The sequence below is a fragment of the Salmo trutta genome, chromosome 13 (genome assembly GCF_901001165.1).
Source record: "Salmo trutta chromosome 13, fSalTru1.1, whole genome shotgun sequence".
Lineage (NCBI taxonomy): Eukaryota > Metazoa > Chordata > Actinopteri > Salmoniformes > Salmonidae > Salmo > Salmo trutta.
This window is the reverse complement of record NC_042969.1, coordinates 43538679-43557583: the sequence shown is the minus strand read 5'-3', so window position 1 is coordinate 43557583 and position 18905 is coordinate 43538679. Positions and strand designations below refer to the sequence as shown.

The window sequence follows — 18905 nt, the reverse complement described above, 5'->3', positions numbered from 1 at the left end:
ACGCATCCAACATTGTACAAGATCACCTTTTCGACATGACTTGTCAACTGATACAGTATTGCCTGTCTCTCTGCTTGAAGCCACATTCATATATAATTTGGTTTAACCTTCCAACATAAATTGATGCCAAATTGATACATTTGAGGTAAAAATATAGAATTTTAGTGTTCAGCAGATATCAAACTACACTGAGGATACCAAACATTAGGAACACCTAATATTGAGTTGCACCCCCCTTTGCCCTCAGAATAGCCTCAATTCGTCAGGGCATGGACTCAATAAGGTGTTGAAAGCGTTCCACACGGATGCTGGCCAAATTAACTCCAATGCGTCCCACAGTTGTTTCAAGTTAGCTGGATGTCCTTTGGGTGCTGGACTATTCTTGATACACACAGGAGACACTTTAGCGTGAAAAACGCATCAGCGCTGCAGTTCTTGACACAAACCAGTGCGCTTGGCACCTACTACCAATGTTCCCTCTAATTTATTTTGTCATTAAGCAAATGTCAGGTCTGCTGAGTGCAAACTTGAACGTTGTGAAAATTCTGTGCAACTTCCAAAGCACGTTTATTGTGAACACTGGGGCTATACCCACTTTATATTAAAGTTTTAACAGTGGCCACGTAGGCAAAATGTTGTTGTGCTGTTTGATGCATGAAACCACTTTACAAAATAGAATATACTATTATTCACATATCATTATTACAGAGAATCAGACAAATTATGCTACCCTCTGCCTATTGGCTACTTAGATTATTCAAGCCTGTCTCAAAATAGAACACCTCCCCTTTAAGCAAAAAAAAAAGCTTTTTAACTGACTCACTTTTCAAAGTCTAGAAATGTACATGTTTTGTGCTCTTGTAGGAAGTAATCACTCCCCTATTGCTGACTACAAATTATCTTTAACTGGACTTGTAACTTACTAACTAGCAAAGGATATGAACAAAATGTTCACACCTGGCAACATGCAGCTCTCGCTTTGATTTCAAAACAAGTGCATCTACTCACGACTGCTCATTCTGTAAACAAAGTCCAGTTCACCGGTCTGTGTAGAGTACGTGCTGAGTCGTGTGTGCCAATGCATTCTTACTCCAATGTGTTGTGCCTAAAACAAAATCTAGTTAGTTAGTTTTGTTCCTGTATGTTGCATTGAAAGTGGCTAATATTGTGTTGATTCGATCACAATTGCTACAGCAAAGGGTAACTTGGATAGTGTTAACAGGGAAAACTCTAGAACATTGGTCACCTAACCTAAGGAGAAGTATCCTCCTTCTCTCGAACTTTATTGCTAGGCAGGAAGTTAAGCGATGCGAACAATAAACTGTTCCTTCTCCCTTAATGTGACCTGACCTGACCTCTGCCCCCATTCTTCACTAAACCACATCTCTCCAACCTTATCAGTACCTGCAACCATGTGATTCCTCCTACAGATAACCATTAACTTCTGGTTTAGAAATCGGACTATGGCACTCAATATTTCAAGTTCAGGAATCAGAACCCATCCATATACTTTCCTACTCATTCATTACTGCTGCAGTGCTTGTTGTAGTGCTGAGTTGAAATAGGAAGAATGCGCATTTTATGGCTTATAAAATTATTGAATAGAAAGTGTTGATAGTGCTGAGTAAGAAGTTAAACATGAACTCACTCATAAAAACAGCAGCTCTTTGCTGTGTTCGTTGATAGTCTCTCTCTAGTCATGGTTTTAAACGTGTTGAAATCTCACAGTATAAACTTTGCTGTAGGTTTCTTTTATGCCTGCTATGTTACTGCAGACACATTAATCTGAGCCATCTGATTGGCCAGTGGCTATTTTACAGAAATGTTTGGCGATCGACTAGGAATGCGATCGACCGGTTGGTGACCACTGCTCCAGAAAGTTGAGTGAAGTTAAATCTCGTGTTTCTCTATGTGGGCTGATATTTCTTCTGCACGGCAGTCCCGGTGGCGCTGCGCAGCAGTCTCGGGGCTACTGCTCGCCCGCGCACGCACGCAGCTTAGAGGGAGCATTGCCTACTATCATACTCTGTTCAAAGGCACTTCAATATTTTTTCTTGCTCATTTGTATTTGTATTTATTATGGATCCCCATTAGCTGCTGCCAAGGCAGTAGCTACTCTTCCTGGGGTCTGGCAAAATTAAGGCAGTTATACAATTTTAAAAACATTACAATACAGTCATTACAGAATTCACAACACACTAAGTGTGTGCCCACAGGCCCATGCTCCACTACCACATATCTACAACGCAAAATCCATGTGTACTTGTGCATATGTTATCATGTGTGGGTATGCAGGTGTCTGTGCCTATGTTTGTGTTATTTCACAGTCCCCTGTTCCATAAGGTGTATTTTTTACCTGCTTTTTAAATCTGATTCTACTGCTTGCATCAGTTACCTGATGTGGAATAGAGTTCCATGTAGTCATGGCTCTATCTATGTAGTACTGTGCACCTCCCATAGTCTATTCTGGACTTGGAGACTGTGAAGAGACCCCTGGTGACATGCCTTGTGGGGTATGCATGAGTGTCCGAGCTGTGTGCTAGTATTTTAAATAGACCGCTCGGTACTTTCAGCTTATCAACACTTATCAACACAAAAATAAGTAATGAGGAAGTCAATCTCTTTTCCACTTTGAGCCATGAGAGATTGACATGCATGTCATTAATGTTAGCTCTCCGTGTACTTTTAAGGGCCAGCCGTGCTGCCCTGTTCTGAACCAACTGCAAGTGGCACCTGACCAAACGACTGAACAGTAGTCCAGGTGCGACAAAACCAAGGCCTGTAGGACCTGACTTGTTGGTAGTGTTGTTAAGAAGGCAGAGCAGCGCTTTTTTATGGACAGACTTCTCCACATCTTAGCTACTGTCATGGTCCAAACATATGGATACGACACTCTCTGAATGGCACACCTACACAATCCATGTCTCAATCCATGTCTCAATTGTCTCCAGGCTTAAAAATCCTTATTTAACCTCTTACATCTAGACGTTCCGCTAGCGGAACACCTGCTCCAATATCCAATGATGGGCGTGGCGCGAAATACAAACTCCTCGAAAATCCGAAAACTTCCATTTTTCAAACATATGACTATTTTACACCATTTAAAAGACAGGACTCTCCATTATCTAACCACACTGTCCAATTTCAAAAAGGCTTTACAGCGAAAGCAAAACATTAGATTATGTCAGCAGAGTACCCAGCCAGAAATAATCAGACACCCATTTTTCAAGCTAGCATATAATGTCACAAAAAACAAAACCAAAGCTAAATGCAGCACTAACCTTTGATCTTCATCAGATGACACTCCTAGGACATTGTTATACAATACATGCATGTTTTGTTCAATCAAGTTCATATTTATATCAAAAACCAGCTTTTTACATCACACTTCCGGTGAATTTACTAAATTACTCACGATAAACGGTTCACAAAAAACATAACAATTATTTTAAGAATTATAGATACAGAACTCCTTTATGCAATTGCGGTGTCCGATTTTAAAATAGCTTTTCGGTGAAAGCACATTTTGCAATATTCTGAGTAGATAGCCCGGCCATCATGGCTAGCTATTTTGACACCCACCAAGTTTGGTACTCACCAAACTCAGATTTACTATAAGAAAAATTGGATTACCTTTACTGTTCTTCGTCAGAATGCACTCCCAGGACTTCTACTTCTTCATCACCCAATGTTGTTTTGGTTCCAAATAATCCATAGTTATATCCAAATAGCGGCGTTTTGTTGTGCGTTCAAGACACTATCCGAAGGGTAAAGAAGGGTGACGCGCCCGGCGCGTATCGTGACAGAAAAATAAAAAATATTCCATTGCCGTACTTCGAAGCATGTCAAACGCTGTTTAAAATCAATTTTTATGCGATTTTTCTCGTAAAAAAGCGATAATATTCCGACCGGGAGTCGTTGTTTTCGTTCAAAGACTGAAAATGTAAACATGGAGTCATCTCGTGCACGCGCGCGCCAGTCTCATTGTTCTCAGATCGACCACTTACCAAATGCGCTACTGTTTTTCAGCCATGGCCTGCAAAGTCATCATTCAACGTTCTGGCGCCTTCTGAGAGCCTATGGGAGCGTTAGAAAATGTCACGTTACAGCAGAGATCCCCTGTTTTGGATAGAGATGGCAAAGAAGGCCAAGAAATGGTCAGACAGGGTACTTCCTGTACAGAATCTTCTCAGGTTTTGGCCTGCCATTTGAGTTCTGTTATACTCACAGACACCATTCAAACAGTTTTAGAAACTTTAGTTTTCTATCCAAAGCTATTCATTATATGCATATTCTAGTTTCTGGGCAGGAGTAATAATCAGATTAAATCGGGTACGTTTTTTATCCGGCCGTGAAAATACTGCCCCCTATCCATAACAAGTTAACCTGTCTGCTCCATTTCACCAACACTGATTTGAAGTGGATTTAACAAGTGACATCAATAAGAGACAGCTTTCACCTGTATTCATCTGGTCAGTCTGTCAGGGAAAGAGTAGGTGTTCTTAATATTTTGTATACTCATTGTATATACAGTACGTTAGCCATACATAACTTTGGATCAGTAGTTATCTGTTTTTAGCAGTTGATTTAAGCGATATAGGGATTCCGCAATTTAAAGTTTTGAGCTTTTGCTGCGGCGCGTTTGAGGTAGAGGGTGGCAGATTGTGGCGAATTCCGTCATTACGTCATTGTGCCAGACTATCGCAAGGGTGAGTTAAAACGCTGATAAAGCTTTTGGTTTCTCTCCATCGAAAAACTCAATAATTAATTATAAAATAACAAGCTGAGTTTATTTACCACAGTGTGGAAAGAGAGAGAGCTCCGAGTGTATATAAAGTGAGTTTCTGAAACACAGAGTCATTCTTTGCTGATGTGAAGAAGAAACTGAATGAAAGAGTACAGTGAGGAAAAACTGTTAGGCAAGTCGTCTGTATGGGCCTCATTTATGAACATCATAATAATAATAATGTAATTATTATTAAAATATTTAAATTTTATATAGGGCTTTTCATTACAAGAAGAATCTGTCGTTTCAAAAATAAATACAAATTAGGGATCAGGCAGTTCTTGGGTGACGGTTTTCCACAGCTTTAGATGATGGGCAGTTTGGAATGGTAGTATCTTGAGCGGTGGGAGCATCAATGGAACAGCAAGGCAGGGAGTTAGAAACATCTGACAAACTGGCCACAAAGCGCCACATTGGGCACCTCGTCGTCTTCAATGTTCACAGCTCATCCTCTGTAGGTAGTCTGTATCATCCACTACTGAAATGTAGCACCCACCTGGGTGATGCTTCGGCGCCAGTAAGACCACCACACCTCAGCAATAGAACGGAAAAGTCCCCTACGATACAGTGATTCCTCAACCCTGCATCCTGCATCCCTTCACACTGCAGTCCCCCTCCCTCTAGGAACCAGGGCAAGTGGCCAAAAAGCTGATACTGTTGATCTGGTGTTGCTGCATCTTTCATATCATGTTAGCTAACCAAACCAAAACAAAACTGACTTGACATTGTGGATACGGAGGGCAAAAAGGTGGTCAATTTTTTCAAGATCTGAGCTATTTATATTTATTTGTTTTATTACATTTATACTGAACAAAAATATAAATGCAACATGCAACAATTTCATAGATTTTACTGAGTTACAGTTCATATGAGGAAATCAGGCAATTGAAATAAATTCATTAGGCCCTAATATATGGATTTTACTTGAATGGGAAACAGATATTCATCTGTTGGTCACACTCTTTAAAAAACAAAAAAATGGGCCTCAGGATCTCAGCATGATATTTTTGTGCATTCAAAATGCCATTTCCGTTGTCTGTAGCTTATGCCTACCCATACCATAGCCCATACCATAACCCCATGAGTGCCACCATGGGGTTATGGTATGGGCTATGCTACCCTATGAGTGCCACCCCATGAGTGCCACCATAAATAATCAGATGTGTGTTGCGAGCTTGTCATATTCCAACATACAGTACCTATTAGCCTATAGCGTTTGAATTTCATTAACAATGTTGTGTACAAGTCTATAACATGCCACTCCCTTTCTACTGTACATACTGTAGGCAGTAAAATCAAATAAAAAATGTACCTAGTAATCTAATTTCATTTTCTGCGGGCCTAAGACCTATGAGTTTAACCTTCTGAATGATTATAATGAATGACAATTTAGCCCAATTGTTTTCATGACTCCTGACAGTATGCTATTAATTCCTCTTTCCTGCATGAATTAACCATACGCAGGCCATATAGGGTTATAGTTTGTGATGAAAGCCTGAATTAGCCAACAAATATAGCTACTGAAATAATAACTTGAAAACAGTTTATTTACTAAAATTTCTGCAAATTGCTGTGCAGGAAAAGGATGCCGCCTTCTCTCTGACACCAAAAATACAGCTGTAGGTGACGCTTTATCCTTTGGAACCACACAATTAGTCTGTTTGCTTATTTCTAAGGCAAGTTTGGCATCTGAAGTGATAGAGGAAATCAAGATCCCCAAGTGTTCTTTCAAAATAGTTGGCCTTATATTATCTGCAGTTTTGCACAAGAAACTGTCCCACGCTGTGGTGGATAGCGCCTCTCCAAACATACTCACTCCTTTGTTTATGTAATGGGCTGAAAGGCACAAGTATCCTATTTATTTTTTATTGTCAGTCCACACCATTTGTACTACCCAAGTTCTCTCTCAACTCCGGGACCCCCTCATTTTTTATTTTGCCCGATGCAGGACTCTAGCGCAGAGGAGAGAGACTCTCGGACAGAAGCATTCACACCTCCATTAATTTACAAAAGGATAGTCTTAAAGCTTGGTTAGGTGTGAAAAATTCCTCAATTTGTGCCACAGTTTAGGCTACCGGTAGATTCTGCGGTCAGTCATCTGAGCAAGGGTAGGAGTGAGGTTTTAACCTTCTGAATTAATGGGTTTAACCTACTGAATTAATGAATTAATGATTATATTGAAGAAAGAATGCAAAAAGAAGGAAAACAAATTATCAATCCCAGATAGTCTGTTCTATAAAAAAAATGTTTTTAAATCCTAATTAATCTACACGCAATACCCCATAATGACAAAGCTAAAATAGTTTTAAAAAATATAATCAATGTAAACAGGATGAGCTGAGCTGAATTTCGAGTCTCATAGGTAAAGGTATGAATACTTATGTCAATAAGGTATTTCTGTTTTAAATTTGTATACATTTGCAAAAATGTCTAAAAACCTGTTTTCAATTTGTCATTATGGGGTGTTGTGTGTAGATTGATGAGGAACGTGTTTTATTTAATCCATTTTAGGATAAGGTTGTAACGTAATAAAATGTTGAAAAAGTCAAGGGGTCTGAATACCTTCCGAATGGACTGTATTACTACTACTGTAGATGCTGTGTTTTTTTATTTTTAGAATAAACTACTGGGCTTACAGCAGTGATGGACATTGGTCACAAGTTCACACCTTGATGAGCCATTAAATTGGGCAATAGCCAGCCGATACTCTCATAATAGCTAATTGGTGACCAAAACTCATTTGAATGAGGCGTTGGTGTGAATGGTTTGTGTTCTTCAGGAAAAAAATGAATTCTTTAAAACAATAATAATCGTAAATAAAGGCCAGGATATAATATCAACTAAAGAACGGAGAATGGAACGAGTCACATTTGAGTTAGAAACGACCAAATGTCAGCTTTTAACCATCCAAATATTTCATACAATATTCTGCCCATATTTCTTTTTTTGAAGGACATGTATTAACGGATGTTTTAGTACAGTAGGATATAGGCCTACATAGGCTACTGTAAAATGTATTTTCTTTTTTATATATCATCTCAAACTGCAGAGGTCAAATTATGTTTGCAAAAAAGCAAGCACTAACACGGATTGTATTAACAGATGTTTTAGGTAAAATGAAATATTAAATTTGAATCATGAAGTGTATTCATGATTGCATGGCATGATGATCTCTGTTCGGCTTCAAATACCCTGATTTTAATAAATGGAGTAGATTTGCTCAAAGATACCCTCTGATGGTTTGAACAAGCATTAACACCAAGCACTGTAACACACTGTACCGTACCACTGTATACCGCACGCTATATCGCAGTATGATGCAACTTTTAATTCAGGAACCAATCATTAATTGTATTGTTAACAAATGACAATAAAATCATATAAAAAAAAATTAACTCAATATTCTATTTTGAAAAGCAGATACTTTGATTTGAATATGTTTCCAAATTAAAAGAGTGATTTGGTGCCGTGAACAAGTGACTGTGAATTTGTTTGTTGTACTTAAAAATGTGCTTCAAGTTTTGAAACGAGACATTTTGATGATCTGTTTAGATTTTTGTGCTTAGAGTTGGGGAACTGTACCACATACTTGTGAAAATTGCACAAGTGAATACATTTATGAATACATTTATAATCCTATAGAAAATTTGTGGGCAGAACTGAAAAAGCGTGTGCGAGCAAGGAGGCCTACAAACCTGACTCAGTTACACCAGCTCTGTCAGGAGAAATGGGCCAAAATTGCTGAACACTGTAAAATTCTATATTCTTACATCATAAATGTATCAATTGGCATGCATTTATGTTGGAAGGTGAAACCAAATCATATATAGATGAGGCTGTAAATAGTACATCATCCTCCATCAGCCAGTGTGTTTTGATAGGATAAAGTGGAAAAAGTCACTATCTGCTACCATTTCGAATGATCGTGTAGTGTACAATGCACTCCTGAAATACCTGGGTTATATATTACAATATATTCCACTCATTATCTCAGTTGAAAAGTCACATAGAAAATTTGATTTTATACATTGTTACATGGAGCAGAAATGGCATACACACACCGTGCTACCGCAATACCGTTATACTGTAGCCTACTGCAATTCAATACCCCTTTTTTATGATTTGTCCTTCGTATGTTCTGTATTCAGTAAGAATAATTAAACTGTAAGATTGAAATAATTCTCAACATGCTCTCAACCTGACATTGAAAACAAAGCATAAAAAATGTGGTTTGCAAAACAAAAAAATAATGTCAAGGTTGTCGAGTTATAGCCAAATACTGTATGGAAAATTATATTTACCATCTACTATTCCTTTTCAAACACTGCAAAAAGCATTGTTTAGAAAATGTACCTTGCATTTTTTGCTATTGAATTAAACAAAATGTTCTCATGGTATTTCATGGAAAACATAAATGTTGCATGAATGACTCAGGTGTGAAAAATGTGTTCAGCTCCAATGAATGCACAATCAAAGGTTCTGAACAAAATACAGGGGGCATTACAAGTATTATCAGTTTTGTACTTAGCGTTTTGAAAATATACCACTTACATCTGTAAAATGCACCAAAGTAATTGAAAACATTTTCAATATTTTCATTTAAGGGATAGTTCACCAAAATAACGAAATAACATTTTGGTTACCTTTCCCTGTAGGCAGTCTATGTACAAGGTATGACAGCAATCCACGGTATCCATTGACTTGCATTGGATTTGGACCACAATGCTAAAAAGTTTGCATTTGGAAACAGTGGCCAGGTAAACAAAAGCAAATCATGGATTGCTGTCATACCTTGTCCATAGACTGCTTACAGGGTAAGGAAACCAATTAGTAATTTGGGTGAACTATCCCTTTAAAATGGAAGCATATACAGTGTGCAGTCCTTTGTGTTATTCTAATGTACAGTGCATTCGGAAAGTATTCGGACCCCTTGACTTTTCCACATTTTGTTACATTCCAGCCTTATTCTAAAATAGATTTTCCTTTTCAGTCTACATACAGTACCCCATAATGACAAAGGGAAAACAGGTTTTTAGACATTTTTGCAAATGTATTTACATTAGTATTCAGACCCTTTGCTATGAGACTCGAAATTGAGCTCAGGTGCATCCTGTTTCCATTGATCATCCTTGAGATTTTTTACACAATTTTCGTGTTTTCATAGCGTACTGGTTGAATGTTTCTCCCCATTTGCTCTCCTATTGCAGTGTCGTACAGTGAAGATCACCATCCTCGGGGATGAGGGCGTGCCGGTGCAGGTGGACGGAGAGGCCTGGGTCCAGCCCCCGGGGTACATCAAGATTATCCACAAGAACCGAACCCAGACTCTCACCAGAGACCGAGTGAGTACACATCTATGGGGTCACACATTTTCAATTACATTTGTATTGATGTCAGAGTGATTAGAGGGACCGTAGAGTGCTGAGTACCAGGCAGTTAGCAAGTTTTGTAGGCTACTAATGACCATCAGCAGTATCAGAGCTTGGAGAAGCCTAATTACCGTGACTACATGGTCACATGGAATTTGACTGCCGTCATGACTCGTGATCGCCGGTGTAGCGCTAATACGGTCACCGTAACAGCTCTACTCATTATATTTATGTTAGTACAGGGTGAGCTGCACAAAGTGGACTCCCTACTAAGGCACACCGCCTCAGTGCTAACAGTATAACTCTGCTTCATAGGCACATGATTACTGCATACAGTACAGCAGTTCCTCCTTTAAAAGTTGCAAGCTTACACCGTGGGACTTAGAGGTACCCGGCGTCACGGCTTCATTGTTCCAGACCACCGCAAGGGGGAGTTAGAGCACTCATTATGCATTTGGGTCCCAAGGTTTTTATATGACCAATCATATCGAGTGGTTCCAAGTGGTTATGGTGGTAGCAAATTTAAGTAATTATAACGTCATAGCGAGTCAAGCTAAAAATGTACACTTGGGAGGAATATGTTAGTTAATGTAGAGACAAACGATTGTGCATATTTTTTGGTCATAACATGTCTGCATGTATGTATTACAATTATACACTTCAACAGTGTTTACCGCTCCTGGGACATCAATGATTACACATTGTAACTATGCAATAGACTCAAAACATGATTTATGTAAAGGCTGATTTGTAATTCATATATACAGAATAAAAAAACTGTATATCCTGCCAGCACACCCACAAGCGAGCCACTCATGCGGAGAATGACGCGTGGAAGAGAGCGAGGAACGAGATGGGAGTAACAATCCAGAATATTTGTTCTGAGACCGGCATAATAATGTAATGAAACAAGCAGGGAGCAGGTTTTGAACCCTCAATATTCTAGCCTGAAGTCCAGCACGCTATCGACTGTGCCCAAATGTATTAATTGGGGTTGGAGCCGATTGTGGCTAAAAACACTATCAATTGGAATCTTTAACATGTGGGAAAAAAATATTATTATTAGTTTTTCACAAGCGTAGCAGGATGGGCTATTAGCTGAACAATAGACTATTCAACCTTTACTAAAGAATTGTCTAATAGCCGAACTAGGTGTGAGGATACCTACATGTGGAGATGAAAAAAATATTTTTAGATGTGTTGTTGGTCTTTTTATTTTACCTTTATTTTACTACATAAAGGTCTACTTACTCTGCAGGCGTCTTGGCCCAGTTTATGCCCTCATTTGCAATGCAAACCCGGGCGGCAGTGTGTTTTTGGTCATTGTCTGCATTTGGAGAAGAAAAAAAGACATTTAGCCTAACAGCCAACATTAGGTACAATAACAGAAATATAGATGTAAATAGGTCTAAACGTAACAAAATATTGCTATAATCCTACCTTGAAAGAAACGGTGTGTACCCAGAAACACGTCTCTGACATAGTGTCCAATATCTCTTGATGATTTCTTCCTCAAAGAAATCTCGAGCCATGATACCTGAAAAAGGAGACGAGTGAATTATTGTGGAACACATAACAGTCCGTGAGGTGTAGGCTACAATATTTTATGTACCTTTTGCTTTGTAAGTAGCCAAGCTTACCATCAAAAGTCAAATATGGGCCTGGTCCCTGGCGAGAAATTGCCCCCCACACATGGAGCAGATGCTTGGGACTCGGCTTGCTTGATCTTCTTCCTTTTTTTCTGTAGCAATTTTGAGCAAATTGCTCAAGGGTCACGGTTGATTTGGCTGTGACGATGACATTGAATGTCTCGCCAGCTTTTATCCATGCCTGGGCTTGCAGGACGCGAAGTTCTTTGTTTGTCAGAAGAATCATTGGTCGAAACTACAACAGAACAGTACAAAACAAGCGAACACACACGGTTAATGTTCTGACCTGCTCTCCCTTATGAAAGGAATTAGGCACTTTCCCATGTTTAATAAACAAATGCAGGTGGCTTATATCTTCAAAATGCTTTAAATGCTTTTTTATCCAAATGTAAAAGCATATACTGTACAGTACTGTATTTATTCATCAGCATCTTTATGCTTTCGTTTATAAAATAATTATAAAAATACTATTTTTCAAAATGCTGATGTTTATTTAGTTATGGATCCATAACGAATTACTTGTTCAAATATTCCATGATATTCTTCAGATATGTGTTGACTGAATATAAGCAAGTGATGTCTGCTAAATAATCAAGTTAGGTTTCTCCAGAAATAAATCATTCTAAATTACAAACTGGCTTTATTTACAAATGAGTGAGAATGTCTCACCCCATGTTCAAGAATTGCCATTTTCTCTCTCACTCTAGGTTAAATGAAAACGAAATTTGCCAAATATCATTACTTTTTAAACAAAGCGATTTATTATTATTCTTAATTAATTTAGAATTATATAAAAGCCCCTTAGGATCTGTAAGAATATTTGGCAATATCTAACGAAAATGCCCTTTAGATATTACTTTAGAGTCCTCCAATCCTCTAAATATAATTATTGGCAGAGAGTCACATCATTGAAAAAAATATTTGTAGATATACTGTAGGCCTACCATAGGCAAAATGAGCTTTACTAGTGTTGAGTAGTGTGCTGTTAAAAATGGTGTAGGTCTTACTTATTTAAAGAGCATATTGAAGTTAGAAGCAAAAGCCTACAACTATTTTAGCACCGTTTCGCGCTGCTCTGAGACAAGCATGAGGACTGGTTGTAATAAAGTCTGTGTGAGCTGGTGTGGAGGAGTCAGGCGCAGGACAGCAGATATGAGTGAAACACGTATTTACTCAAAATACAAACAAATACAATGCAATACAACGGCGTCACAAAAAACAGAAATACAGCTAAAATGAAGCACTAACCTTTGATGATCTTCATCAGATGCCACTCATAGGACTTCATGTTACACAACACATGTATGTTTTGCTCAATAAAGTTCATATTTATATCCAAAAACCCCATTTTACATTGGCCCGTAATGTTCAGAAATGTTTTTCCTTCAAAAACTTCCGGTGAATGAGCACATCAATTTATAGAAATACTCATCATAAACGTTGATAAAATATTAAATTGTTATTCAAAGAATTATAGATAAACATCTCCTTAATGCAACCGCTGTGACAGATTTAACTGTCGATTATTTACATTTTAGGATACCTGAGGTTGGATTAGGAACGTTGTTTGAAATGTTTGGACCAAGTTTACAGGTAACTTATTAGATACTTTGTAGTCATGTTGGGCGAGTTGGAACCGGTGTATTTCTGAATCAAACAAGCCAAATAAATGGACATTTTGGGGATATAAAGAAGGAATTTATCAAACAATACGACCATTCATTGTGTCAATGAGACATTTGGGGTTGCAAAAAGAAGATCTTCAAAGGTAAGGCATTTATTATATGGCTATTTCTGACTTTTGTGTCGCACCTGCCTGGTTGAAATTTGATTTTCATGTGTTTGTATGTGGGCCGCTGTCCTCAGATAATCGCATGGTCTGCTTTCGCCATAAAGCCTTTTTGAAATCTGACACAGCGGCTGGATTAACAAGAAGTTGAGCTTTATTTTGATGTAGTATACATATATTTTCGTGAATGTTGAATATTGATATTCCTGTAGTTTGAATTTGGCGCGCTGCCATTTCACTGGATGTTGTCAAATCGATCCCGCTAAAGGGATTGGCGCGTGAAGTGATCCATAATTAACCTCTAGGGGCTATGTGGGACGCAAGCGTGCCACCCCTGGTACACCCTATCAACAACAGGTGAAATATCAAGAGCGCCAAATTTGAAAACAATTAAATGTCATAATTCAAATTTCTCAAACATACAACTATCTTACACCCTTTGAAAGATAAACATCTCCTTAATCTAACCACGTTGTCCGATTTCAAAAAGGCTTTACGGCGAAAGCATAAAGTTAGATTATGTTAGGAGAGTACATTGACAATAGCTGTGTGTAATGTTTTGTCAATTCAAAGACAGGCGTCACCAAAAGCAGAAAACCAGCTAAAATTATGCACTAACCTTTGACAATCTCCATCAGATGACACTCCTAGGACATTATGTTAGACAATACATGCATTTTTAGTTCTATCACGTTCATATTTATATCCAAAAACAGCGTTTTACTATGGCGTTGATGTTCAGGAAATCGTTTCCCTCCAATAACCGCCAGTCAAATCAGCACAACAAATTAAATAATTACTATTTGAAAACATTGGTAAAATATTATATTGTCATTCAAAGAATTATAGATTTACATCTCTTGAACGCAACCGGCTTGCCAGATTTAAAAATAACCTTACTGGGAAATCACACTTTGCAATAATCTGAGCACTTCGCCCAGAAAAATACGCTTTGCGATACAGACTAACCGCCATGTTGGAGAGATCTAAAATCGAAAATACTATGTAAATAATCCATTACCTTTGATTCTCTTCATCAGATGTCACTTCCAGGAATCCCAGGTCCATAACGAATGTAGTTTTTTTCGAAAAAGCTCATAATTTATGTCCAAAAAGCTCCGTGTTGTTAGCACATGATCTATGCCCGCCGGACTTCACTTAATGAACGAGGGGAAAAAATATATTTACGTTCGTTCAAACATGTCAAACGTTGTATAGCATAAATCGTTAGTGCCTTTTTTAACCAGAACATGAATAATATTCAAGGCGGACGATTGCATTCTCTTTTAAAATGTATTGGAACGAGAGTACCCAACATGAACTCGCGCGCCAGAGTCTAATCGGCCACCACCGTTCCATGGCTCTTGTTCGGTCAGATCTCACAGTAGAAGACTCAAAACACTTTGTAAAGACTGGTGACATCTAGTGGAAGCCATAGGAAGTGCTCAAAGATTAATAAGCCCCTGTGTGTTTCAATGGCATAGGCTTAAAGGTAATTCAACACATCAGGTATCCACTTCCTGTCAGAATTTGTCTCAGGGTTTTGACTGCCATATGAGTTATGTTATACTTACAGACACCATTCAAACAGTTGTAGAAAATTCAGAGTGTTTTCTATCCAAACCTGAACAATAATGTGCATATTCTAGCTTCTGAGTTGGTGTAGGAGGCAGTTAAAAATGGGCACATATTTTTTTCAAAATTCTCAATACTGCCCCCTAGCCCTAAGAAGAACAAATTATTATTTACAAGGACAGCCTACTCCTTCCTCCCCATCGGGGATTTGAACCCCGGTCTCCCGCGTGCTTGTTTTCTGTAGTACATACACGGCCTGCTCTCCCTTATGTAAGGAATTAGGCAGTTTCCCATGTTTACTACAGTATGTATTGTAGACTGCACAGTAGATAAACAACATACAACAGACATAAATTACTATGGGAATAAATATCACTGATTTACAGAAATATTCATATGGCAGGCAAAAACCTCAGAAAAATCCAACCAGGAAGTGGGAAATCAGGCCTTCGTCTAATGAAGGCAAACAATTTAGAATCCTCCAATCCTCATGCTGTAGCCTACTCCCGACCGTCACGTTGTACAGCGCCATATTTTCTATTCCATCCTAACGGAAACTCTGAGGGTTTCGTTTTTCTCTGAAAGAAACACCATAATATTAATCAAGCCAAATTTCTTAAATTCAATCCCATATACTATGTTATTACAAAAAAGGTTTTAAATTCTCCGGTAATGCCAATATGGAAGACTATCAAATGCTTCTCAAAGATGCCCTCTGGTGGTCAAACTAGCAATAACTTGCATTAATATAAAAAAATGGCTGACAAATAGATAACGTGCCACAGAATGCTGCAACAGCCCACAAGGTGTGCCGCAGTATGACGCAACTTTTAAAGGAGGAACCACTATTGCTGTGGGATCAGCAGAAGCATCAGGGTAGTTAGAAGAACATAAATTAGGTTACTTACATTGTGTCTTCCAATGCCCCTGGGATAATGTACATTTGCTGAAGCATTATGACTCGCATTATGACTGAGCGACATAATGGTAGGAATTAACTGAGTTGGACTTGGGTCATTGATAAGTCATTGTCTCAACGCTGCCTTATAATGCTGTGAAAGGATCCAGGAACCCAAATGATTTGGGTGGATCCCATCATCCTTATAAAACGAGTTTTGTTTCCAGAAGGTATCAAAATTGTCAATAAATATTACACCCACAGAGCCGCAATTGTCTCGTAGCCAGTGATGGAGGGCTAAAAGTTTGCTGAAATGTTCAATGCCACGATTTAGGGAGGGCAGAGGGACAGATATTATGGGGCGTTTCTTGTTGTCAAGCAGTGACCCAATCAGTTCTTTAAAATCCATCTTCAGCTGTTCTGAGCTGCCCTTCATAATGTCATTGAATCTCACATGAACTATCATAGACTTCATTTCCTGATGCTTGTTTAAAATGTTTTGGAACAGCTTATTGATGTCCTGTACTCGTGCTCCTGGATAGCACAACATTTTTGCTCTAGGGACTGAGACATTTCTCACCGTTGAACTGCCCAATACAATGGCTGGAGAAGGGAATGGAGAAATCCACCCATTCCTACCCCTCACACAATTCGTTGAACCTTTCACGGTTCAATGATTTGACATGATTTGTTTGTATAGTATTTGTATGTCTTGTATGAATGTTGCTGTTATATTGCGGTCATATTTTTAATTGACGTATCGCATCTAACTTACCACAACTATAGATCCCTCTGGAAAGAATACAGCTATTCTATCCTATTCTATTCATCCTGTTGCCTGCTTGTCTCAGGCCTTCGAGAGCACGCTGAAGTCGTGGGAAGACAAGCAGAGGTGCGAGTTCCCCCGGCCGCTGCCCCAGTATGCATTGCAGCCGGAGATCGTATCCGAGGAAGAAGCCTCCCAGATCAACCTGTTTGGACAGGCGGCCGGCGCCCTCATCCACAGGTAAGATAACATTGATTAATTAATAATAACATTGGATAAAAGCAGGGTATGGTTGAATTCCATTTAGATTGAAAATTGTCCTAGACCATGATATACAATTCCCTCGTGGTTTATCTAACGGCCAAACTATACAGTTCGATGCTCTGTTTGCTGTTTCTGGCATAGTATGCCAAAAACATCACTTACAGAACGCTTGTGATATGCTTGCAGTGTAGTTTCCCAGTAACATTAGATGTTCGATGTCGTGACGAACTGTGTGTGTTCCCAGTATCCGAGAGATCGCCCAGTCCCACCACAGTATGGAGCAGGAGCTGGCCCATGCCGTCAACGCAAGCTCAAAGGCCATGGACGTGGTCTACGCCAATTCCAAGAGCACAGGGGTACGTGGGGCTCCTGTTCTACCTTTTATACCAGTCAACCAACTTCTACTAATACAGGGGTGCCCAACATACATGTGCCAAATGCGGTAGATTGACAATCTTTTTTGGCTCATACGGTGCCTTCAGAAAGTATTCATATTATGTTGTTTACAGCCTGAATTCATAATAGATTAAAAAAATAAAAAATAAAAATCCTCACCCATCTACACACAATACTCCGTAATGACAAAGTGAAAACATGTTTTTTGACATTTTTGCAAATGTATTGAAAAGGAAATACAGAAATATGACATTTACTTAAGTATTCACACTCCTGAGTGAATAGAATCACTTTTGGCAGCGATGACAGCTGACACCTGGATTGTGCAACATTTGCCCATTATTCTTAAAAACATTCTTCAAGCTCTGTCAAATTGGTTATTGATCATTGCTAGACAACAATTTTCAGGTTATGCCATATATTTTCAAGTATATTTACAGTACCAGTCAAACGTTTGAATACACCTACTCATTCAACCCTACTTTCTTTATTTTGATTATTTTATACATTGTAGAATAATAGTGAAGACATCAAATCTACGAATTAACACATATGGAATCATGTATTAACCAAAACAGTGTTAAACAAATCAAACTATATTTTAGATTCTTCAAAGTAGCCACCCTTTGCCTTGATGACAGCTTTGCACACTCTTGGCATTCTCTTAACCAGCTTCATGAGGTAGTCACCTTGAATGCATTTCAATTAACAGGTGTGCCTTGTTAAACGTTAATTCGTGGAACTTCTTTCCTTCTTAATGTGTTTGAGCCAATCAGTTGTGTTGTGACAAGGTAAGGTGGTATACAGAAGATAGCCCTATTTGATAAAAGACCAAGTCCATATTATGGCATGAACAGCTCAAATAAGCAAAGAGAAACGACAGTACATCATTACTTTAAGACATGAAGGTCAGTCGATCCGGAAAATGTCAAGGACTTTGAAAGTTTCTTCAAGTTCAGTCGCAAAAACCATCAAGCGCTATGATGAAACTGTCTCTCATGAGGACTGCCACAGGAAAGGAAGACCCAGAGTTACCTCTGCTGCAGATGATAAGTTAATTACAGTTACCAGCCCCAGATATTGCAGCCCAAATAAATGCTTCACACATCTTAACATCAACTGTTCAGAGGAGACTGCGTGAATCAGGCCTTCATGGTCGAATTGCTGCAAAGAAACCACTACTAAAGGAAGAAGAAGAGACTTGCTTGGGACAAGCAATGGACATTAGACTGGTGGAAACCTTTCCTTTGATCTGATGAGTCCAAATTTGCGATTTTTGGTTCTAGACGTTTCCACTTCACAATAACAGCACTTACAGTTGACCGGGGCAGCTCTAGCAGGGCAGAAATTTTACGAACTGACTTGTTGGAAAGGTGGCATCCTATGATGGTGCCGCATTGAAAGTCACTGAGC

At 38.8% G+C, this 18905-nt stretch overlaps 1 protein-coding gene across 3 annotated transcripts in view; it reads left to right on the top strand.

Annotated features, from left to right (window-relative positions):
* The window catches only part of LOC115205810 (diacylglycerol kinase delta), a 152852-nt gene that overhangs the window by 114645 nt on the left and 19302 nt on the right, over positions 1-18905 (top strand). For all 3 annotated transcript variants that reach the window (XM_029772147.1, XM_029772146.1, XM_029772148.1), the window contains 3 exons: positions 9994-10128; positions 16918-17072; positions 17341-17452. In XM_029772147.1, the coding sequence (XP_029628007.1) occupies positions 9994-10128; positions 16918-17072; positions 17341-17452 (402 nt within the window). The remainder of the gene's footprint in view (positions 1-9993; positions 10129-16917; positions 17073-17340; positions 17453-18905) is intronic.